This window comes from Rutidosis leptorrhynchoides, chromosome 5 (assembly GCF_046630445.1).
Source record: "Rutidosis leptorrhynchoides isolate AG116_Rl617_1_P2 chromosome 5, CSIRO_AGI_Rlap_v1, whole genome shotgun sequence".
NCBI classification, from domain to species: Eukaryota; Viridiplantae; Streptophyta; class Magnoliopsida; order Asterales; family Asteraceae; genus Rutidosis; species Rutidosis leptorrhynchoides.
In genome coordinates, this window is record NC_092337.1 from 432659119 (window position 1) to 432675673 (window position 16555).

General features: G+C 31.7%; 3 protein-coding genes across 4 annotated transcripts; 2 read left to right on the forward strand and 1 right to left on the reverse strand.

Annotated features, from left to right (window-relative positions):
- The first annotated feature begins 5291 nt into the window (after nucleotides 1–5291).
- Nucleotides 5292–7709, forward strand: LOC139848400 (uncharacterized). 2 transcript variants are annotated; one of them, XM_071838134.1, is made up of 6 exons: nucleotides 5292–5596; nucleotides 5717–6586; nucleotides 6695–6933; nucleotides 7110–7313; nucleotides 7386–7481; nucleotides 7574–7709. In XM_071838134.1, the coding sequence occupies exons 1-2, from the start codon at nucleotides 5297–5299 to the stop codon at nucleotides 5981–5983; spliced, it is 567 nt and encodes a 188-aa protein (XP_071694235.1). In that variant the 5' UTR covers nucleotides 5292–5296; the 3' UTR covers nucleotides 5984–6586; nucleotides 6695–6933; nucleotides 7110–7313; nucleotides 7386–7481; nucleotides 7574–7709. The 2 variants fall into 2 exon arrangements, with proteins under 2 accessions (XP_071694235.1, XP_071694234.1); XM_071838133.1 differs by having other exon boundaries at nucleotides 5717–6933.
- A 2540-nt stretch (nucleotides 7710–10249) lies between these two features.
- LOC139850069 (uncharacterized) lies at nucleotides 10250–11149 on the forward strand. Its single transcript, XM_071839664.1, has one exon. The coding sequence runs from the start codon at nucleotides 10250–10252 to the stop codon at nucleotides 11147–11149; it is 900 nt and encodes a 299-aa protein (XP_071695765.1).
- Nucleotides 11150–11249: 100 nt separating this feature from the next.
- Nucleotides 11250–12717, reverse strand: LOC139850070 (uncharacterized). The gene is made up of 2 exons (XM_071839665.1): nucleotides 12391–12717; nucleotides 11250–11336 (listed from the first exon to the last, which is right to left on the reverse strand). The coding sequence occupies exons 1-2, from the start codon at nucleotides 12715–12717 to the stop codon at nucleotides 11250–11252; spliced, it is 414 nt and encodes a 137-aa protein (XP_071695766.1).
- Nucleotides 12718–16555: the final 3838 nt, after the last annotated feature.

Genomic DNA, 16555 nt, shown 5'->3' on the forward strand with positions numbered 1-16555 from the left:
CCTTTCAGCTTTTTTGTTCGGTAGACTCTGATTTTGAGTTTCTTGCTTATCATCACCAAACTCGTGGTAGAAGTCTTGCACCAATCCTATCATATCATCTTCAACATCCAACATTGGAATATCACATGGTTCTGGAATATCACATAGTTCTGGAATATCACATAGTTCTGGAATATCAGGTGCAATTTTATAGCCATCAATAAACCCGTCACATATCAGATGTGATTTAGCCTCGTCCCGATCAACCCATTTTTTATTACAGCAATATTTACACGGACATGCTATCTGACCATGTAATTCCTCTTTAGAAAACATGTATTCTAAATATCTGTCAAGACCTTTTTCATATGCAGGGGAAACTCTAGAGAAAGACATCCAATCGAAACGCATCATTGAACTGTAATTAACAGGATCAGTTTCTATTGATGTAATCATGTGCAAAAAAAGATAACAGTTATGGTGTAATTGAACTAGTGTTTGATCGTTTCATGCAAGCTGTTGTTTCTAAATTTTTTGAAAAATAGCAATTAGCAGATTAATCACATTAGTGAACATTTATATTGAATACTACAATCATACAATTGCTCAGCATCACTAGATAAATCAGACAACTGATCAGCAAGAATCATAGACATAAAAGCTTTCCCCCCATTCTGAGATTTTGAGCCTCATTAGTACTGAGCAGCTTTTCCAATATATATATATATATATATATATATATATATATATATATATATATATATATATATATATATATATATATATATATATATATATATATATATATGTGAACATTCACATTGAATAACATAATCAGACATCAACTCTATAGCTAATTGAAGAAAACAATCAAATTAGTAACTTTCAATTTCTTTGTTCAATTCAATAAGACAAAATTGCGCCGTTGGTCCCTGATGTTTGTAACAAATAGCATGGATAACCTTTATCTATTTTTTTGGCATCATTGACCCTCATCTATTGTTTTTTAGCACCGATGACCCCGTAGTAACTTCTGTTAGTTTTATGTCCGTTAAGTTGAGTCAGGTGCGTGCCACGTGAGGGCAAAATCATCCATTGACCTTTTTTTATATGCATGACCATAAGTGTTATGATACCCATTTTATACCATATACCAAAGTTGACCTGTTTTGACATGTCATTACCAATATCCCTATTTTATATTACCATATAGCAATAACTGTTTTGACATGTTTTCACCTAAGTACACCATAAACCTGTTTTGACTTGTTGTGACTTGTTTTAACTTTTGTTGACTTCTTTTGACTGGACATAAATATAGTCAACAAACCTAGTCAACAACATTAATCTGCGTAGGGTTTACTAGTCGATGAAACAGTTCATGTTACCACACGATGGTTTACTTAATTGAAATACAATGAAATGTGGTCATGTAAAAATAAACTGAACTAATTTACTTAATTAGGCTGGATGATTTTGCCCTCACGTGGCACGCACCTGACCTAACTTAATGGAATCTAAACTAACAGAAATTAATAGAGGGTCATCGGTGATAAAAAAAAACAATAGATTAGGGTCAACGACACCAAAATAATAGATAAAGGTTATCCATGCTATTTAATGCAAACATCAGGGACTAACGGCGCAATTTTATCATTCAATAATACATGTTCTATTATGTTGATCAAAAATCCATGTTCAATTAGTTCCATAAACAATCATTTACATCATCAACAGTTTAATGAAAAAAGTTTCAAGTCATACACAAGAATCATAGAAAAAATAGATAATCGAATAGGCAAAAAAATTTAGCAATTCTGGATACATTATGAAGCGTTCAAACACAAATCATATCAAGTATAAAATTTTATAAACAAAGCAGAGAACGAAATTAACCTGGTAACAAATCAAATCACGTAAGAATTATGGATGATTGCAAATTGCGTATGTAGGTTACTAGTCAATTCGCATATGAATACCTGGTAACAATGGAAGCAAGAGGGTTAGTATTAGGGAAACATGGTTCTTTTGAAAGAGTTAAATTATGTCAAGGTGCTATGATAGAAACTAAGAGGAACAAGAGAAAGGATTATCACATTCTGGTCTATAATTAGGCTAAGACTTGAACCACTGAAAACTTTTAAAACTTGGTGCAGTAAGCGATTAAATGGTGGACTATATCAATAATAACAAATTCTGATAGTTTCTACATGATTGGGTCATCTCTGGATGTTTCTATCGGCAAAGAATTAAGCAGTTCAGGTGGGAAAAAAAAGTATGCAGGAGATAGTCAGTTAGCATGGTTAGTGTATAAATACTTAGTTGAGTGGTTAGAGGGGTTAGCTTATGAATTCAAATGTACTTATTTACTTCGTTTCTCATTCTCTGTAACTAGTTTGACTATCAATAAAAGTCAATTTCGACACTAATTTCACTTCTCATTCTTAATTCTGAGATCTTGATCGTGTTGAAGGTTCTTCTTCGAATCAGTAGTGATTCTGGAAAAACCATATCAGTGATACGCAAGAATCATAGAAAAAGGGAGTAATCGAATAGGAAAATAATTTTAGCAATTTTAAAATACATTATGCAGTGCTCAAAACACAAATCAGATCAAGTATAAAATTCGATAAACAAAGCAGAGAATGAAATTAACCTGGTAGCAAATCAAATCGCGCAAGAATTATGGAAGATTTCAAATTGCGTATTTAGGTTACTAGTCAATTCGCCGAGGACCTAAAAATAACGATGAATGTAAATTTCTAAAGTATGAAATTATCTTATTATATCTGATAAGATTCCAATGAAAATTTAAATAATTATTAGATTATTAGATATAATTTAGTTAGTACGGAGTAATAATAATAATTATCATTATTATAAAATATTAATTATAAACTATATATAATTTTATGCTAAATAAAGTTTGATATAATTATAATTATTTATAATTAAATAATTATAATTATAACTTTTAAAATTAAAATTATTACTCCCTTCGTCCCACTAAAAATGTCAACTTACTTTTTCCAAACAGTTTTATAAAATCTCACTAACTCCATTCTCCACCAATAAGAAATCGTCTCTCTCTTCAATAACCCATTTTCATTGGTTAAAATTCAAGTGGACTCTTGAAATGAGACATCTTAAAATGGAAATGTGAAGACTTAAGATGGGACGGAGGCAGTATAAAATAAACATATAAGGTTTACTATACAAGGTAACAAGTTATTGGACACGACATACTTAAAGTTACCGAAATAGTACTTTAAGACTTAACGGGTGATCATAAGTGTGACCGGATAAGGTTAGCGGTCTCATACGTGTATATTGGCTCACTTAGACGATCTTAAACTTATCTAACAACTATAATGCTTAACAAACGAAATTACAACTTACCAAAAATGTTATATGGCATCGAAAGATTTTAAGACTTGGAGGATCATTAGTCATCATTAGTCATATAGGACAACCATACGGTTAGGGATATTAATTTGTACTGATGATCTGTCATTGGAAAAGCTAAAGGCTTATCGGGAATTCTTAAGGTTGATGATGATCATTGGATGACCTTAAGGCTTATCCGGGATATTGGATGAACTTAAGGCTTATCCAAAAAGTTTAAGGGTATTGAACAATATTAATGTTTATTGGACACCAATTATAGGTATTGAAGGACCATAATGCTTGACGGACGAGATAAATTAAGTGGGTGAACTGAGCGAGGCTCGAACTCATGACCACAACGTACCCTACACCGAAACATGTACAAGTTAGGTAAGGGGATACCGACTAGAAGCTCAGTGCATTTAATGGGCTACATGAATGTTGGTGTTCTGTCATTAGAAGATCGAGCTTAAGGCTTATTGGATGATGTTAATGTCGATGATCATTGGATGAGCTAACATAAGGCTTATCGGGCATATGATCTCTATGCAAGCAATGTGATAAATATACATTATTATCAGGTATATGATCGTTCATGTTCATATTGGAGATGATGACCTTAAGGCATATTCAGGTGATCTTAATGCCAATGATCATATATTGGATGAGCATATAATTAGGCTTAACGGGTATATATTCTTATTGCTCATTTATATTCGATGATCACCGGCCTTAATGCTTATGGATTTAGAGTATTTTGTTTATCGTAATTAATTATTGGTAAATAACTTGTTAATTATGAACATTCAAAATATTTTATTTAACATATAAATTTGGTGACTAATTTAGTTAAATATGTGTCCAATTTTTATGTTAATTTAGATTGTTAGTTAAAAGTTAAAACTTATCATATGTATTATATTGATATTCATATAGGGTATTTGTATATGTTTATATTGTATTGTATATAGAATCATTTATCAAAAATCATCAATTTGAATACTCAATTACCATGTGAATAAGATATAATCAATTTTTTTGGGACCTTTCTCTTTATATTTTAAATAGTTCACCAAGTCACGAAATGATAATAGTTGTATTAGTTTATCAAAGTCCCGAAAAGAATGATATTTATAAGTATTACTCGAAATTTATTAAAGTCACAGAACTATGTATTTAATATTTTTTCCTTTTAAAATAATTGTATGTCCTATGTCCTATGTCCTATGTCCTATTATTTTTATTTATTAACATTCATACGGAGTATTTAAATTTTAAAATTGAATTAACAAATTTATTATAACAAACTGTCCCAATCGATGTATATCTCACTTTTGTATAAGCACCGTATATGTATGTATGTATATATGGAATTTATTTTTTTATTTCAATCACAAACTTAACCCCAAATACTAGGTCAACATATTGCCAGTTTATCCTTCTTTCAAGGAGGGTTTTTGAAACCGACGTATTAGTAAAAAAAATTTGGAATACGCGGTAGTTTTTTGTTTGTGTGATTTCATAGGTGCCAAATCCAAATCGGATTCACTTAAAAGGATTTCGCAGCACTATCAATTTCATATTCTACCAAATAAATCAGGGCTGCTTCTTTTTTATTTTCAATTAAAGAAAACAGGTATGTGATTTTGTGACTCTGTATTGGTTCATATTAATTAATGATGGTACAATATAAAATAATTGCTTTTGTTTATGTGATTGTTAAGTTTTGATTATCTCCTAGATAGTTTCCTTACTGTATTTTGAATCCTAGTCGACTTAGGGTTCTTGTATATGTATAAATGCTCATCAGCTCATGTATGTTATGATTCAATGTAATCCCTCATTATCAATGCAATGGTTTTACATCATATTTGAGGCTACTAACCATATCGTTGTATTTTGGTCTTTAATATTTTTTTAGATAATAACAATGGAAGGAAACAAGAAGAAAGTTCTTAGAACATCCAAACAAGTTAATGATAAACAGGCGATTGAGTATGAAAATGAACGAAGGGCTAGGATTGCAGATAACGAAAGAAGATTACAGGAACATGGAATAAAACGTATTGTTGAGTCACTCAACACAGAGATTGCAAAATCGAAGAAAAAGACAAAGAAACAATCAGACTCTAACAATAAAGATCCAGAGTATACTCCTGAACCTGAGGTTGAGACTGATGCTCATCAACCTCGTGTTGAAGCAGATACAAGAGGGAAAGCTACTGGAAAGGTATTGAGTACAAATTATGATTTTGTGATTTTATGATCTGTTGTTTTTCTGCTATAAATGTAATAATTATGAATTATGATATTGTTCTATTAATGTTTACCGACATGTGGATTTATACAGAAACCAAAGAGAAGCTTCATTGCTCCTCAAACCATGACAAGAAATGCTAATATATCAACAAAAAGAGTTACTGCTATTTCTAGTGCCTCCAATGTACTATCTTTAAACAACCAGAAGAGAAAGGGACAAGTAAGTGAAACGAGGGTAAAAAACACTCTAGTACAAAGTTCTGTGGAAGGTCATAAGGAAAAAGGTCATCAGGTAGATAAAAGTAATGGAAAAAAGACAAAGTCTACAAGTAGGGTCACAAATGGTGAGTTCATATAAACCATTAAATTACGTTTTACACATACGTTCTAAAATATACTATACATGAAATAGTTATAATATTATCTATATCGAATTGGACACTTTATTTGTGTACGTTTTTTGAAACTGCAGATAATAATGAAAGACATTTGTTTGATGAAAGTTCTGACTCCAAACAGGAGAATGTTACATTTGATGAAGATATAGTTGGTACCAGGGATGTCAGCGATGATGAAGGTCTATTTAGTATCGATGATGTTAGTGATGACGAAGATATGGTTAGTCTTGAAAATGATAAAGATGATGAAGATATGGTTAGTAGCGAAGATGACACAAATGCCGATATGGTAGGGACCAGGAGAAACTATCATTTACAAGATCAATATGATTCAGCACCTGGAGAAGGGTTTTTTTTTTTTTTTTTTTTTTTTTTTTTTTTGTAGAAGGTTTATCTGTTATATAATGCTTAGCATATTTTAATTGAGTTAAGTAATGTATATTTGTTAGTTTCAGTATCCAATTACTTTTATACACATTACACTTATGCGAATGCAGATTTAAATGAAAATGATGAAACTGTCCGACATGATCTGAACAACAATGAAGCAGATGATGAATCAGGTTTTTTTTTTTTCCTAATTTGGTTTGTTACTTTAATTGAACATGCCTCTTGGCTAGTGTGTTAAATATATACATATAGATTGTAAATCAAGATATGATATTTTGTAGCTGATCAAGGATGCAAACGAGTTAGAGGACCGACGCTTATGCGAAAAATTTGGAAACAAAAGAAAGGGGTTCGAATTCCTATTGAAGTTAATGAACACGGACAACCGATCAATAAAAACAGTACTAAGCTCACCCATTTCATGGGAAGCCTTACGCGAACTAGCAAGTATTGTCCAATTTATAAACCATGGAATAAAGTTAGTTCAGACACCAAGCAAAAGCTACTGAACTTCTTAAGGGTATAGATTTTGAATTATGTGTGTTAATAACTAAAGCCTTTTTTCTATTCATGTGATATATATATATATATATATATATATATATATATATATATATATATATATATATATATATATATATATATATATATATATATATATATATATATATATATATATATATATATATTTTGTAGACAAGGTTTGATCTTCCAACTACTGCTGATACGTGGATCCTCAAGTCATTTGGGCATAAAATCAAAAACTGGAGGGCGAGATTAAAGGAATGCTACTTTGATCCGTCTTTATCATTACAGGATCAACTAAATTCAACTCCTAATGAAGTGCACAAAAAACATTGGGAAAGACTTGTTGTATATTGGAATAATGACAACTATAAGGTATGAAATAATCTTTAACTAGGTTTAACATTAACTTTTTCATATTATGATATTTATATTTTTGTTTTTCAGAGGCTTAGCGAGAAAAATAAAGCCAATAGGGCTCAGAAGAGGATGGTGCAATTGACCGGCAAAAAAAGTTATGCAAGAATTCGTGAAGAACTAATGGTAGAATATATGGGGAAATTATTAATATAGTATTGCATTTGAATATACATTGTTAACTAGTTAATAGTTAATTTCTTTTTTTTTTATCACAGACGACTATGGGAAAAGAACCAACTCGGGTGGATATGTTTTGAAAATGTTTTTCCAAAGGAGGCGCTTCTAAAAACGGTGATACTGTAGCTGCAATTGTAAGTTATTATCTTACAATCAGTGGATCAGACACAGGGCCCAAACATCATAAAACCTTTTTTTTTTTTTTTTGAAAAACCATCGTACTTTATATAAGCTACTTTACTAATGGACTTTTAGATTAATGAATCAAATCACGGCCCCCCATTACACACCATATAGCTCCGCATACATCTAGATTTATGAAATCGTAAACACTCTGTCATGGCCATGACAAACCCTCTGCTCTGGTCTGTATAACTTCTATTTACACATGTGATTTCCAACTGTGCAGTTCAATAAGTGGCCATGATCGCAAAAGTTAAGAAGTATCTATAATATAGTGTTTTATTTCTAATGCAGGAAAAAATGAGAAAACTTAGTGAAAAGCTGATGCAACTGATACACCTGGACCGGATGATGTTTTTTCCAAGGTAATGGGTAACGACAAATATGGTACTGCAGAAATGTATGGTCTGGGTGTTCGCGTTTCTGATGTTTGGGGTCTAGTACCTGGTCGATCAGCTGTCCGTAGAGAGAATGCTTAATTGAAATCTGAAAAAGCAGACCTTGAAGCTGAAAATGCAAGGTTAACAGCTGCGTTGGCACAAAAGAATGGTTCAACCGATTGTTCGTGTGTTCAATCTTTGACAACAACCATTGTACCCATTGTTGCTCGTCTAAAGGTATGTTTCTATTTTCTAAATTTAATAGGGTTTTTGTTATCCTTTTAGCATTCATAAATGTTTGTTCAAAACTGAATTTTAGGTCGGATATGAAGTTTATATAAAAAGCATTATAAACTCTGAGAATGTAGCAAGAGGACGGGTGAGGAGCGTGAATCCAAATAAGATTGTTGGGGGTGTAGAGATTGGACCGGATTGGTGTGAGGTAGATGTTAAAGTGGCCATAAAAAAAGATGAAAAATTGCTTAGGCCATTTGGTTTATTTGAAATAATTCTTGATGTTATTGGTACGTCTATTGCTTGGCCTTGTACGTTTGTCTCGGTAAGTCCTTCTTACACTTGTAATAATTAAAATCTATGATTAATTTCTATAACGTGCACATGTATGCTTATACATGGATGGTTCATTTTTAGGTGGTTCGTGAGGATTGATGAAGATAGATGCCGACCCAAGACGTTATCCTTTGCTTGTCGTTAATTTTACATTTTTTGTCAAATGTTATTAGAAGTCTTTATATGTTGGATTATTTATGAATTTTTTATGTTTAGTGTTTTTTAATTTATGAGAATAATTTATTGAAATTTAATTATGTTTTAATTAATATTTGTTCTTAATATTTAATATAAATTATTTATTATTAAATTGGTGTCCATAATTCAATTAAATAAAAATCTGGTTGGGAAAAACCGCCCAAATACTGAAAACCAAATGCAAATTTGGATATTCGAGTCGAACCCGAATTTCCAAATCAGACCCAAATTTTTTAAACTGGATCCGACTATCCAAACCGGATCATAATGTGCGAAATTGTGATCGAATATACAAAAACGGAACCGAAACTACTATGACATGTTAGGACTTATAATTAGGTTATAATAAACTTCATACAATATCATTTTTAGTACCCTTTTTGTGGTACTAAATCAATATCTATTTATATTAGGACTATTTTTGTGTGGTCATACGGATGTTTATCTTTTCATATGAGGACCCTTTAAATGGTATTAATCTCTTAATCAGTATATTATATTAGGACTCTTTTGTGGTCATACGGAAATTAGTCTCTTTTATCTTAAGACCATTTCGAGGGTATTATTCTTCCTAATCATTAAATTAGGACTCTTTTCGTGGTACTATATTTTAGTGCGTGTATGTTAGGACCCTTTTTTGTAATAGTAATGTAGTATTACTTTATATTAGGACACTTCTCTTGGTTCTAAAGTAAAATATCGTATTTTTACGACCCTTTTGTTGGTATTAATGTACTATATCTTTATATTAGGACTTTTTTCTAGGTACTAACTTACAACTTTTTTTTTTATAATACGACTCTTTTTTGGGTACTTAAATTAGTATATCAATACTTCAGGACCCTTTTATTGGTAATAACATGGTATATCAATATATTAGAACTCTTTTCTTGGTACTAAAATGGTCTAACGAGACATGGTCAGTGTCCTATAAAGTACTTTTTAAATACCCTTTTGTGTGTCTCAAAATACTATAAGATAATTAAACCATAAATAAAATGTCCTAATATGTACATCTATAAGGACCCTATCAATGTTGCTAATGAGACTCTTACATAGGTTTCATAATGTGATTTACGTTTTAGGACCCTTTTAACTTTATACAACCGTCTTATAGGAGACGCCATTTCGGTGCGTCCTTTGAAGTGAAAGGTCCTAAAATAGCACATTTTAGGACACTTTAGGTCTTTACGTGGGAAAAATATTGCTCTTTTGGGAAAGTGGTTTTGGCGAGCTAAAATCGAGCCAAAGACACTTTGGGTCTTAATTATTAAGAGTATTTATGGTTCTAATGGGCTACTTCCCCCTACACGTCTCTCCGGACCATTAGGGGTGAGTCGCGTGTGGTCCAATATTTTGCGTGCAGGTGTCATGATCGAGAAGATGGATATCAAGTTTGCTTCGTCTTTCTCAAAGGTTATTGGTGATGGTTCGGACACGAGGTTTTGGGAAGATCCATGGGTTTGCGGTACTCCATTGAAGCAAAAATTCACGCGCCTTTACTACTTGGAAAAAGAACCGGAAGTAAGAGTAAAAGACCGTGTTTCTTGGATTGATCGAAATATGACTTGCAATTTTAGATGGACACGCAATGTCTCGGGTCGCACTTGTAATGATCGCGACTCTCTTCTAACGCTACTAAATGCTTATGTGAAACAAGAAAAGGTTATGGATTCGTGGATTTGGGATTTTGCGGGTAATGGGCTTTTCACCACAAAGAAGTTAGCAAATTTACTCGATGGTAATATTCTTAATAAAGGGTTGTTGGTTCGTGAAGAATTTTTGAAGAATCGGTTAACTCCTATTAAAATTGCAATTTTCATATGGAGGGCATTAAAAAGGCGGATTCCGGTACGTATCGAACTTGATAAAAGAGGTATAGACTTGGATTCCGTTAGATGCCCTTTATTTGATGATGATGTGGAAACCATTGAGCATACTTTAATCTTTTGTCATCATGCAATGGATATTTGGGTTCGGGTCTATAAATGGTGGGGCTTAGGTACGGTTTCGAAACTAAGCATAAATGAAATATTTCGAGGCAAATGTAATCGATCCTTATCCCCTCTTTGTTCGAGTATTTGGCAAGCAATTGAATGGACGTACGGATATTTGATTTGGAAAAATAGAAATCAAAAAGTTTTTTCGGATTCTTCATGGAGCGGTCTTACGGGGTTAATGGAGATTCAACTCAAGTCTTTTGAATGGATTTCTAATAGATTGAAGAATAGAAAGTTAGATTGGTTAGGTTGGATCTCGAATCCATGGTCTTGTCTTGTGTAGCATAGCATTTTGTAGTTGCTTCCTTTGCAACTTGGTTGTAGTCGAGTTTCGCATTTGTGTGTTTCATTGTCGATCCTTTCTCATTGTACGGGGTTCCCCCTTAGTGGGCTTGTGTTAATTTTTTCTTGCTTTTCGAATTTTTTTTCGCAAATATAAATATCGCTCTTGGAGCATGTGCGTTGCATGACTGTTAATGAGCGAAAAAAAATTATACATGTAATGGTATCAAATGGTTAGGGTATTTAAAAATTGTTGACTGCATTTCAAAAACATTATATATATATATATATATATATATATATATATATATATATATATATATATATATATATATATATATATATATATATATATATATATATATATATATATGTGTGTGTGTGTGTGTGTGTGTGTGTGTGTGTGTATAGGTGTATAGATATATAGTTTTATGAACCCGTTCGTTAGATGAAATTGTAAAAATATGATTTGGCACCCGTTTAATATATTTTCGTAAATATGATTTTGCAACTGGTGAAATAAAATAAAATAGTCCTCCTATTTGTATGGAGTACATGGTTTTTTTCCCATGTTAGCATAATAGAGATTATTGCTTGGATTTTTAAGTTTAATAGATTTGTTGAATAAATCAATTTTCATAATCCTATTAACTAATATGCGGCCATTTTTATCTTCGTTAATTGGATCAAGTTAATTAATAGATAATTATTTTTATTAAAGATATTTTAATTGATTTATGATGTCATCCAAGTAGGTTAAATTTTTTCTATTTTCTTTTTAATTTTTTTAATGAAGGAAATTGTTTTTTTACGATGTCATCACTTTAGCATTATAATAGAATCTATAGATATATATATATATAGAAATGTGATCATGTGAGAATGTTCTCATTTATATAAATGGTGAGAACAGATCTTGGCCGTACATACTTTTAATCAATGGTTATGAATATTTAGGGTTATTTAAAATTAAAAAGTGAGCGAAAAGGGCATATATGGAAAATCTCGTTCCTTAAACTTCTCATATAATCCGATATTAAATCTATAGTAGAAATTCGATAAATTAATACTCGATTATTTAATAAACTCTCTAAGATAATATTTTTTGCTTGTTCCGACTCGGGGATAGGGTACTAAATTAATAATTCGATAAAATTATAAGATAATACAATTTTGATAATTTCTTTAGACCCCATATAAAATATAAATTAATAATTTCTTATACAGTATATAGCATATTACATGTTTCTTGAAAAATGACTCAACTGTCTTTTGTTTTTTGTTGAAATCAATTTCCCCTTGAATCTCATCCCTAATTTTCCTTAGCATGGTAAGAACTTCTGGTGTTGTTTTCTCATAGCTCAACAAGAAATTATTCAATGTGATTGCCTCTTTAATAGCTTCGTTTCGCGAAGGGGGCTCCATTGTAGAACTTTCATCATCTTCTTCATCGATATCATCTTTATTAATTCCAATAACGCTTTCAATAATTTCTTCATCGGTCAACAACTGTGCAACTACATTTTCTTCTGGGTGAGTCAGAACATCTTCGACATCCAAATTGGGCATAAATTGATACATTGAACACAAGAAGCATAATAAGGTGGGAGATTGAAGGTTTCTTTCAAATTGGGCTGTTCATTTGATATACATGCATTGTATACAATAATTAAGTGGAAGGTTGAAAGGTGTTTGTAAACTAAGTATTCTACTATAAATTAATAAAATATTAATTAATATATTAATTAATAATTATTAACTTATCGATTAATTAATAACCCTTTTAATTAATAAATTTTGGTGGTCCCAAATGTATTATTTTATAGAGTTTCTACTGTATATGAAATCTATAACCACCTCCATCATGTTAACGTCATTTCCGGTCAAACATGAACACATCTCTATCTTCTTCTATTCTTTTTTCAACAAATTTTGTCAATATTTAATTTATAAAACCTAGTAAAAAATAATGGATTATGATTTTTCATATAAAACAAGTGATTGAGTCAGTGCATACGGGCTTGTCTCTTAAAGTCTCGGTTGCATCCACACTAATAACTCGAAACTCTCAGGTGCATCTACGTTCAATTGCTTGAACAATCGAGTGTATTCGCATCCATCGCTTGAACTCTGTGGTGCATCCACGTTTATCCTCGAAGTCTCTAGTTCATCCATGTTCATCGCATGAAGTCTATGGGTGCATCCATGCTCATCGCATGAAATCTAGAGTGTGCTCATCGCATGAAATCTAGAATGTGGATGCAAAATTCATCCTTTTTCCACGTTTATTGATTGATCGTAATTTTAGTTTAGACCATTTCTAACGCGCCCCGTGCTGGAGATCCGGTGCACCCAACAAGCCATTAGCACGTAGCTAATACAGCGTGCTGGTGGGTAAAATGGCCGGCATGCTGGAAGCTAGCACAGATACACATTCACACAGATACACATTCACATATACACAAACATATACAACATTTTATCTCAAACGCAAACCATGAGTTCAAACAAGGTTTCGATTGATGTTTATTACGGGGGCCGAGCTGAGTATGAGTGGAAGTCATACATAGGTGGGGGGAAAATCTTTTGAGGATGTCGATGTTTCCGACTTTGATTGGTCAAAGTTGAAAAAATTCATCGAAAAAGAAGCGTCTTACGTTTTTACTCAAATTGTGTACTTCGACGAAGGGCATCAGTCGTTGATGTTTTTGTTTAACGTTGAGTAATGGGATGCACAAAAAGATTGAGCCAAGACACGACCATGTCGAATTGAGTTGTATCTCGTAAACATGGGTGAATCGACTTACAATCAGGCACTCCGATTCGAGTAGCCTTGAGTCCGGTTACGTCAGTCAATACTCAATATATTAAAAAATTTATTATGTATTGTTTTTTAATTTTTAGGGCGTTTTTAATGTAATTTAGGACTTTTTATTATGTATTTTTTCATTTTTAGGAATTTTAAATAAAGTAATTTAGGACTTTTTAATGTAATCGTATTTTTTAATTTGAATTTTTGTGTGTTTTATTAAATTTATTTGTTTTTTTTATAATTTACAAAATAATATATAAAAGTAATTAAAATCAATAACAAATGAAAGAAAAATGAAAAAGAAATTAAAAGTACCCCACCTCGTATACCCAGCAACACGCCACTCAGCACGCCACTCCATTAGCCAGCAGTTTACCAGCACGCCCATAGCTCCCTACCCTACCCAACAACATGCCAACACGCCTGAGAGGGTTAAAGATGGTCACTAAACGTGTACATAAATACTAATGTCATAACCATGAGGGTGGTGGTTACATGGTAAGACTCTATATTCCAATGTGGAGGTCAAGGTTTTGATTCCTTGCACCTACAAAGTAATTCTCCCTCATGGCCATGGAGGTTCGCCGGCAATGAATCCGGGCTTTTCGCAAAGTGGGTAGTCGCCCTGGGATTAGTCAGTTAAAAAATGTTGGATACCCAGTGATAATGCTAAAAACGGACATATATTTCATAGCATTATCCTTCAAGAAAGACAAGCTTTTGGTTGCAATCTATTTACAAGTGATATTCGTTTAAATAATAAAAGGTGAAGACAAAAGACAGATTCGACGATTTGAAGACGCAAACGACCAAAACGCTAAAAAGTACAAGATACAATTCAAATGGTTCAATTTATTGATAAGAAACGTCTAAAAGTTACAAGAGTACGAGCTGCGTAATGCAAAGTACAAGATATTAAATAGTACGAAAGAACGTTCGAAAATCCGAAACCGGGACATGAACCAACTATCAACGCGCAATGCAACGGACCTAAATTTACAAGTCAACGATGCACAAGAATATAATATAATATATATATAATTATATTATATATATTATATTATATATATATATATATATTAAATAATCGAGCAGCCCACGTTTTAATTGACAATGTGAGCTGGTACAGCTGGCCATGCTATCGCATGGCCAGGTAGTGTAAATGTCATGCGGTCGCATGAGCTACTGTAGCTGGCCAGGTTCTATAAAAAGTCAGTTTGCTCGACGAATTGTGTACACCTTTTATCTATCTCTTACTCCCTCATATATATATATATATATATATATATATATATATATATATATATATATATATATATATATATATATATATATATATATATATATTTATAATTTTAATTTTAATTTAAGATTAATAATAATAAGGTTATAGTGGCGAATGTTGTAAGTTTGTAAGTCGAAATTCTGTCCGTGTAACGCTACGCTATTAATACTCATTGTAAGTTATGTTCAACCTTTTTAAATTAATGTCTCGTAGCTAAGTTATTATTATGCTTATTTAAGCCGAAGTAATCCTGATGTTGGGCTAAATATTAAGATTGGGTAATTGGGCTTTGTACCATAATTGGGGTTTGGACAAAAGAACGACACTTGTGGAAACTGGACTATGGGCTATTAATGGACTTTATATTTGTTTAACTGAATGATAGTTCGTTAATTTAATATAGAGATTTACAATTTGACGTATCTATAAATAACCATATATACTCGATCGGATACGATGGGCGGGATATTTATAAGTACTAATAATCATTCATTTAACCGGACACGGGAACGGATTAATAGTCAATAGACTCATTAAAACAGGGGTGGATTATGTACAAGAACACTTGGCGTAATTGTTAACAAAGTATTAAGACCTTGTTACAGTTTAAGTCCCCAATTAGTTGGAATATTTGACTTCGGGTATAAGGATAATTTGACGAGGACACTCGCACTTTATATTTATGACTGATGGACTGTTATGGACAAAAAAAACCGTATGGACATCTTAAATAATCCAGGACAAAGGACAATTAACCCATGGTAATAAATTAAAATCAACACGTCAAATATCATGATTACGGAAGTTTAAATAAGCATGATTCCTTTATTTTATATATCATCACACTTTTATTTACTGTCATTTTATTTATTGCACTTTTTATCGTACTTTTAATTATCGCAATTTTATCGTCATTTTATCGCACTTTTATTTATCGCAATTTTATTATCGTCATTTACTTTACGCTTTAAATTAAGTTATATTTATTTTTAATATTTTACATTAGGTTTTAATTGTGATTAAAGTTTTAAAATCGACAAACCGGTCAATAAACGGTAAAAACCCTCCTTTTATAATAATAATATTAATACTTATATATATATATATATATATATATATATATATAATTATACAAATATAGTTTAAAATATAGCGTTAAACTTGGCTAGCTCCCTGCGGAAAGAACCGGACTTACTAAAAACTACACTACTTTACGATTAGGTACACTACCTATAGTTTTGTAGCAAGGTTTAGGTATATCCACTCTATAAATAAATAAATAACTTGTGTAAAATTGTATCGTATTTAAT

Excerpts from the sequence above, each read along its gene's own strand:
- LOC139850070 (XM_071839665.1), bottom strand. The coding sequence starts at position 12,717 with ATGCCCAATTTGGATGTCGAAGATGTTCTGACTCACCCAGAAGAAAAT. Across the intron at positions 11,337-12,390 it reads AGTCATTTTTCAAGAAACAT|TCATGCAACGCACATGCTCC; the intron begins GTAATATGCTAT and ends GCTCATTAACAG.
- LOC139850069 (XM_071839664.1), top strand. The coding sequence starts at position 10,250 with ATGGATATCAAGTTTGCTTCGTCTTTCTCAAAGGTTATTGGTGATGGT.
- LOC139848400 (XM_071838133.1), top strand. The coding sequence starts at position 5,297 with ATGGAAGGAAACAAGAAGAAAGTTCTTAGAACATCCAAACAAGTTAAT. Across the intron at positions 5,597-5,716 it reads GAGGGAAAGCTACTGGAAAG|AAACCAAAGAGAAGCTTCAT; the intron begins GTATTGAGTACA and ends GGATTTATACAG.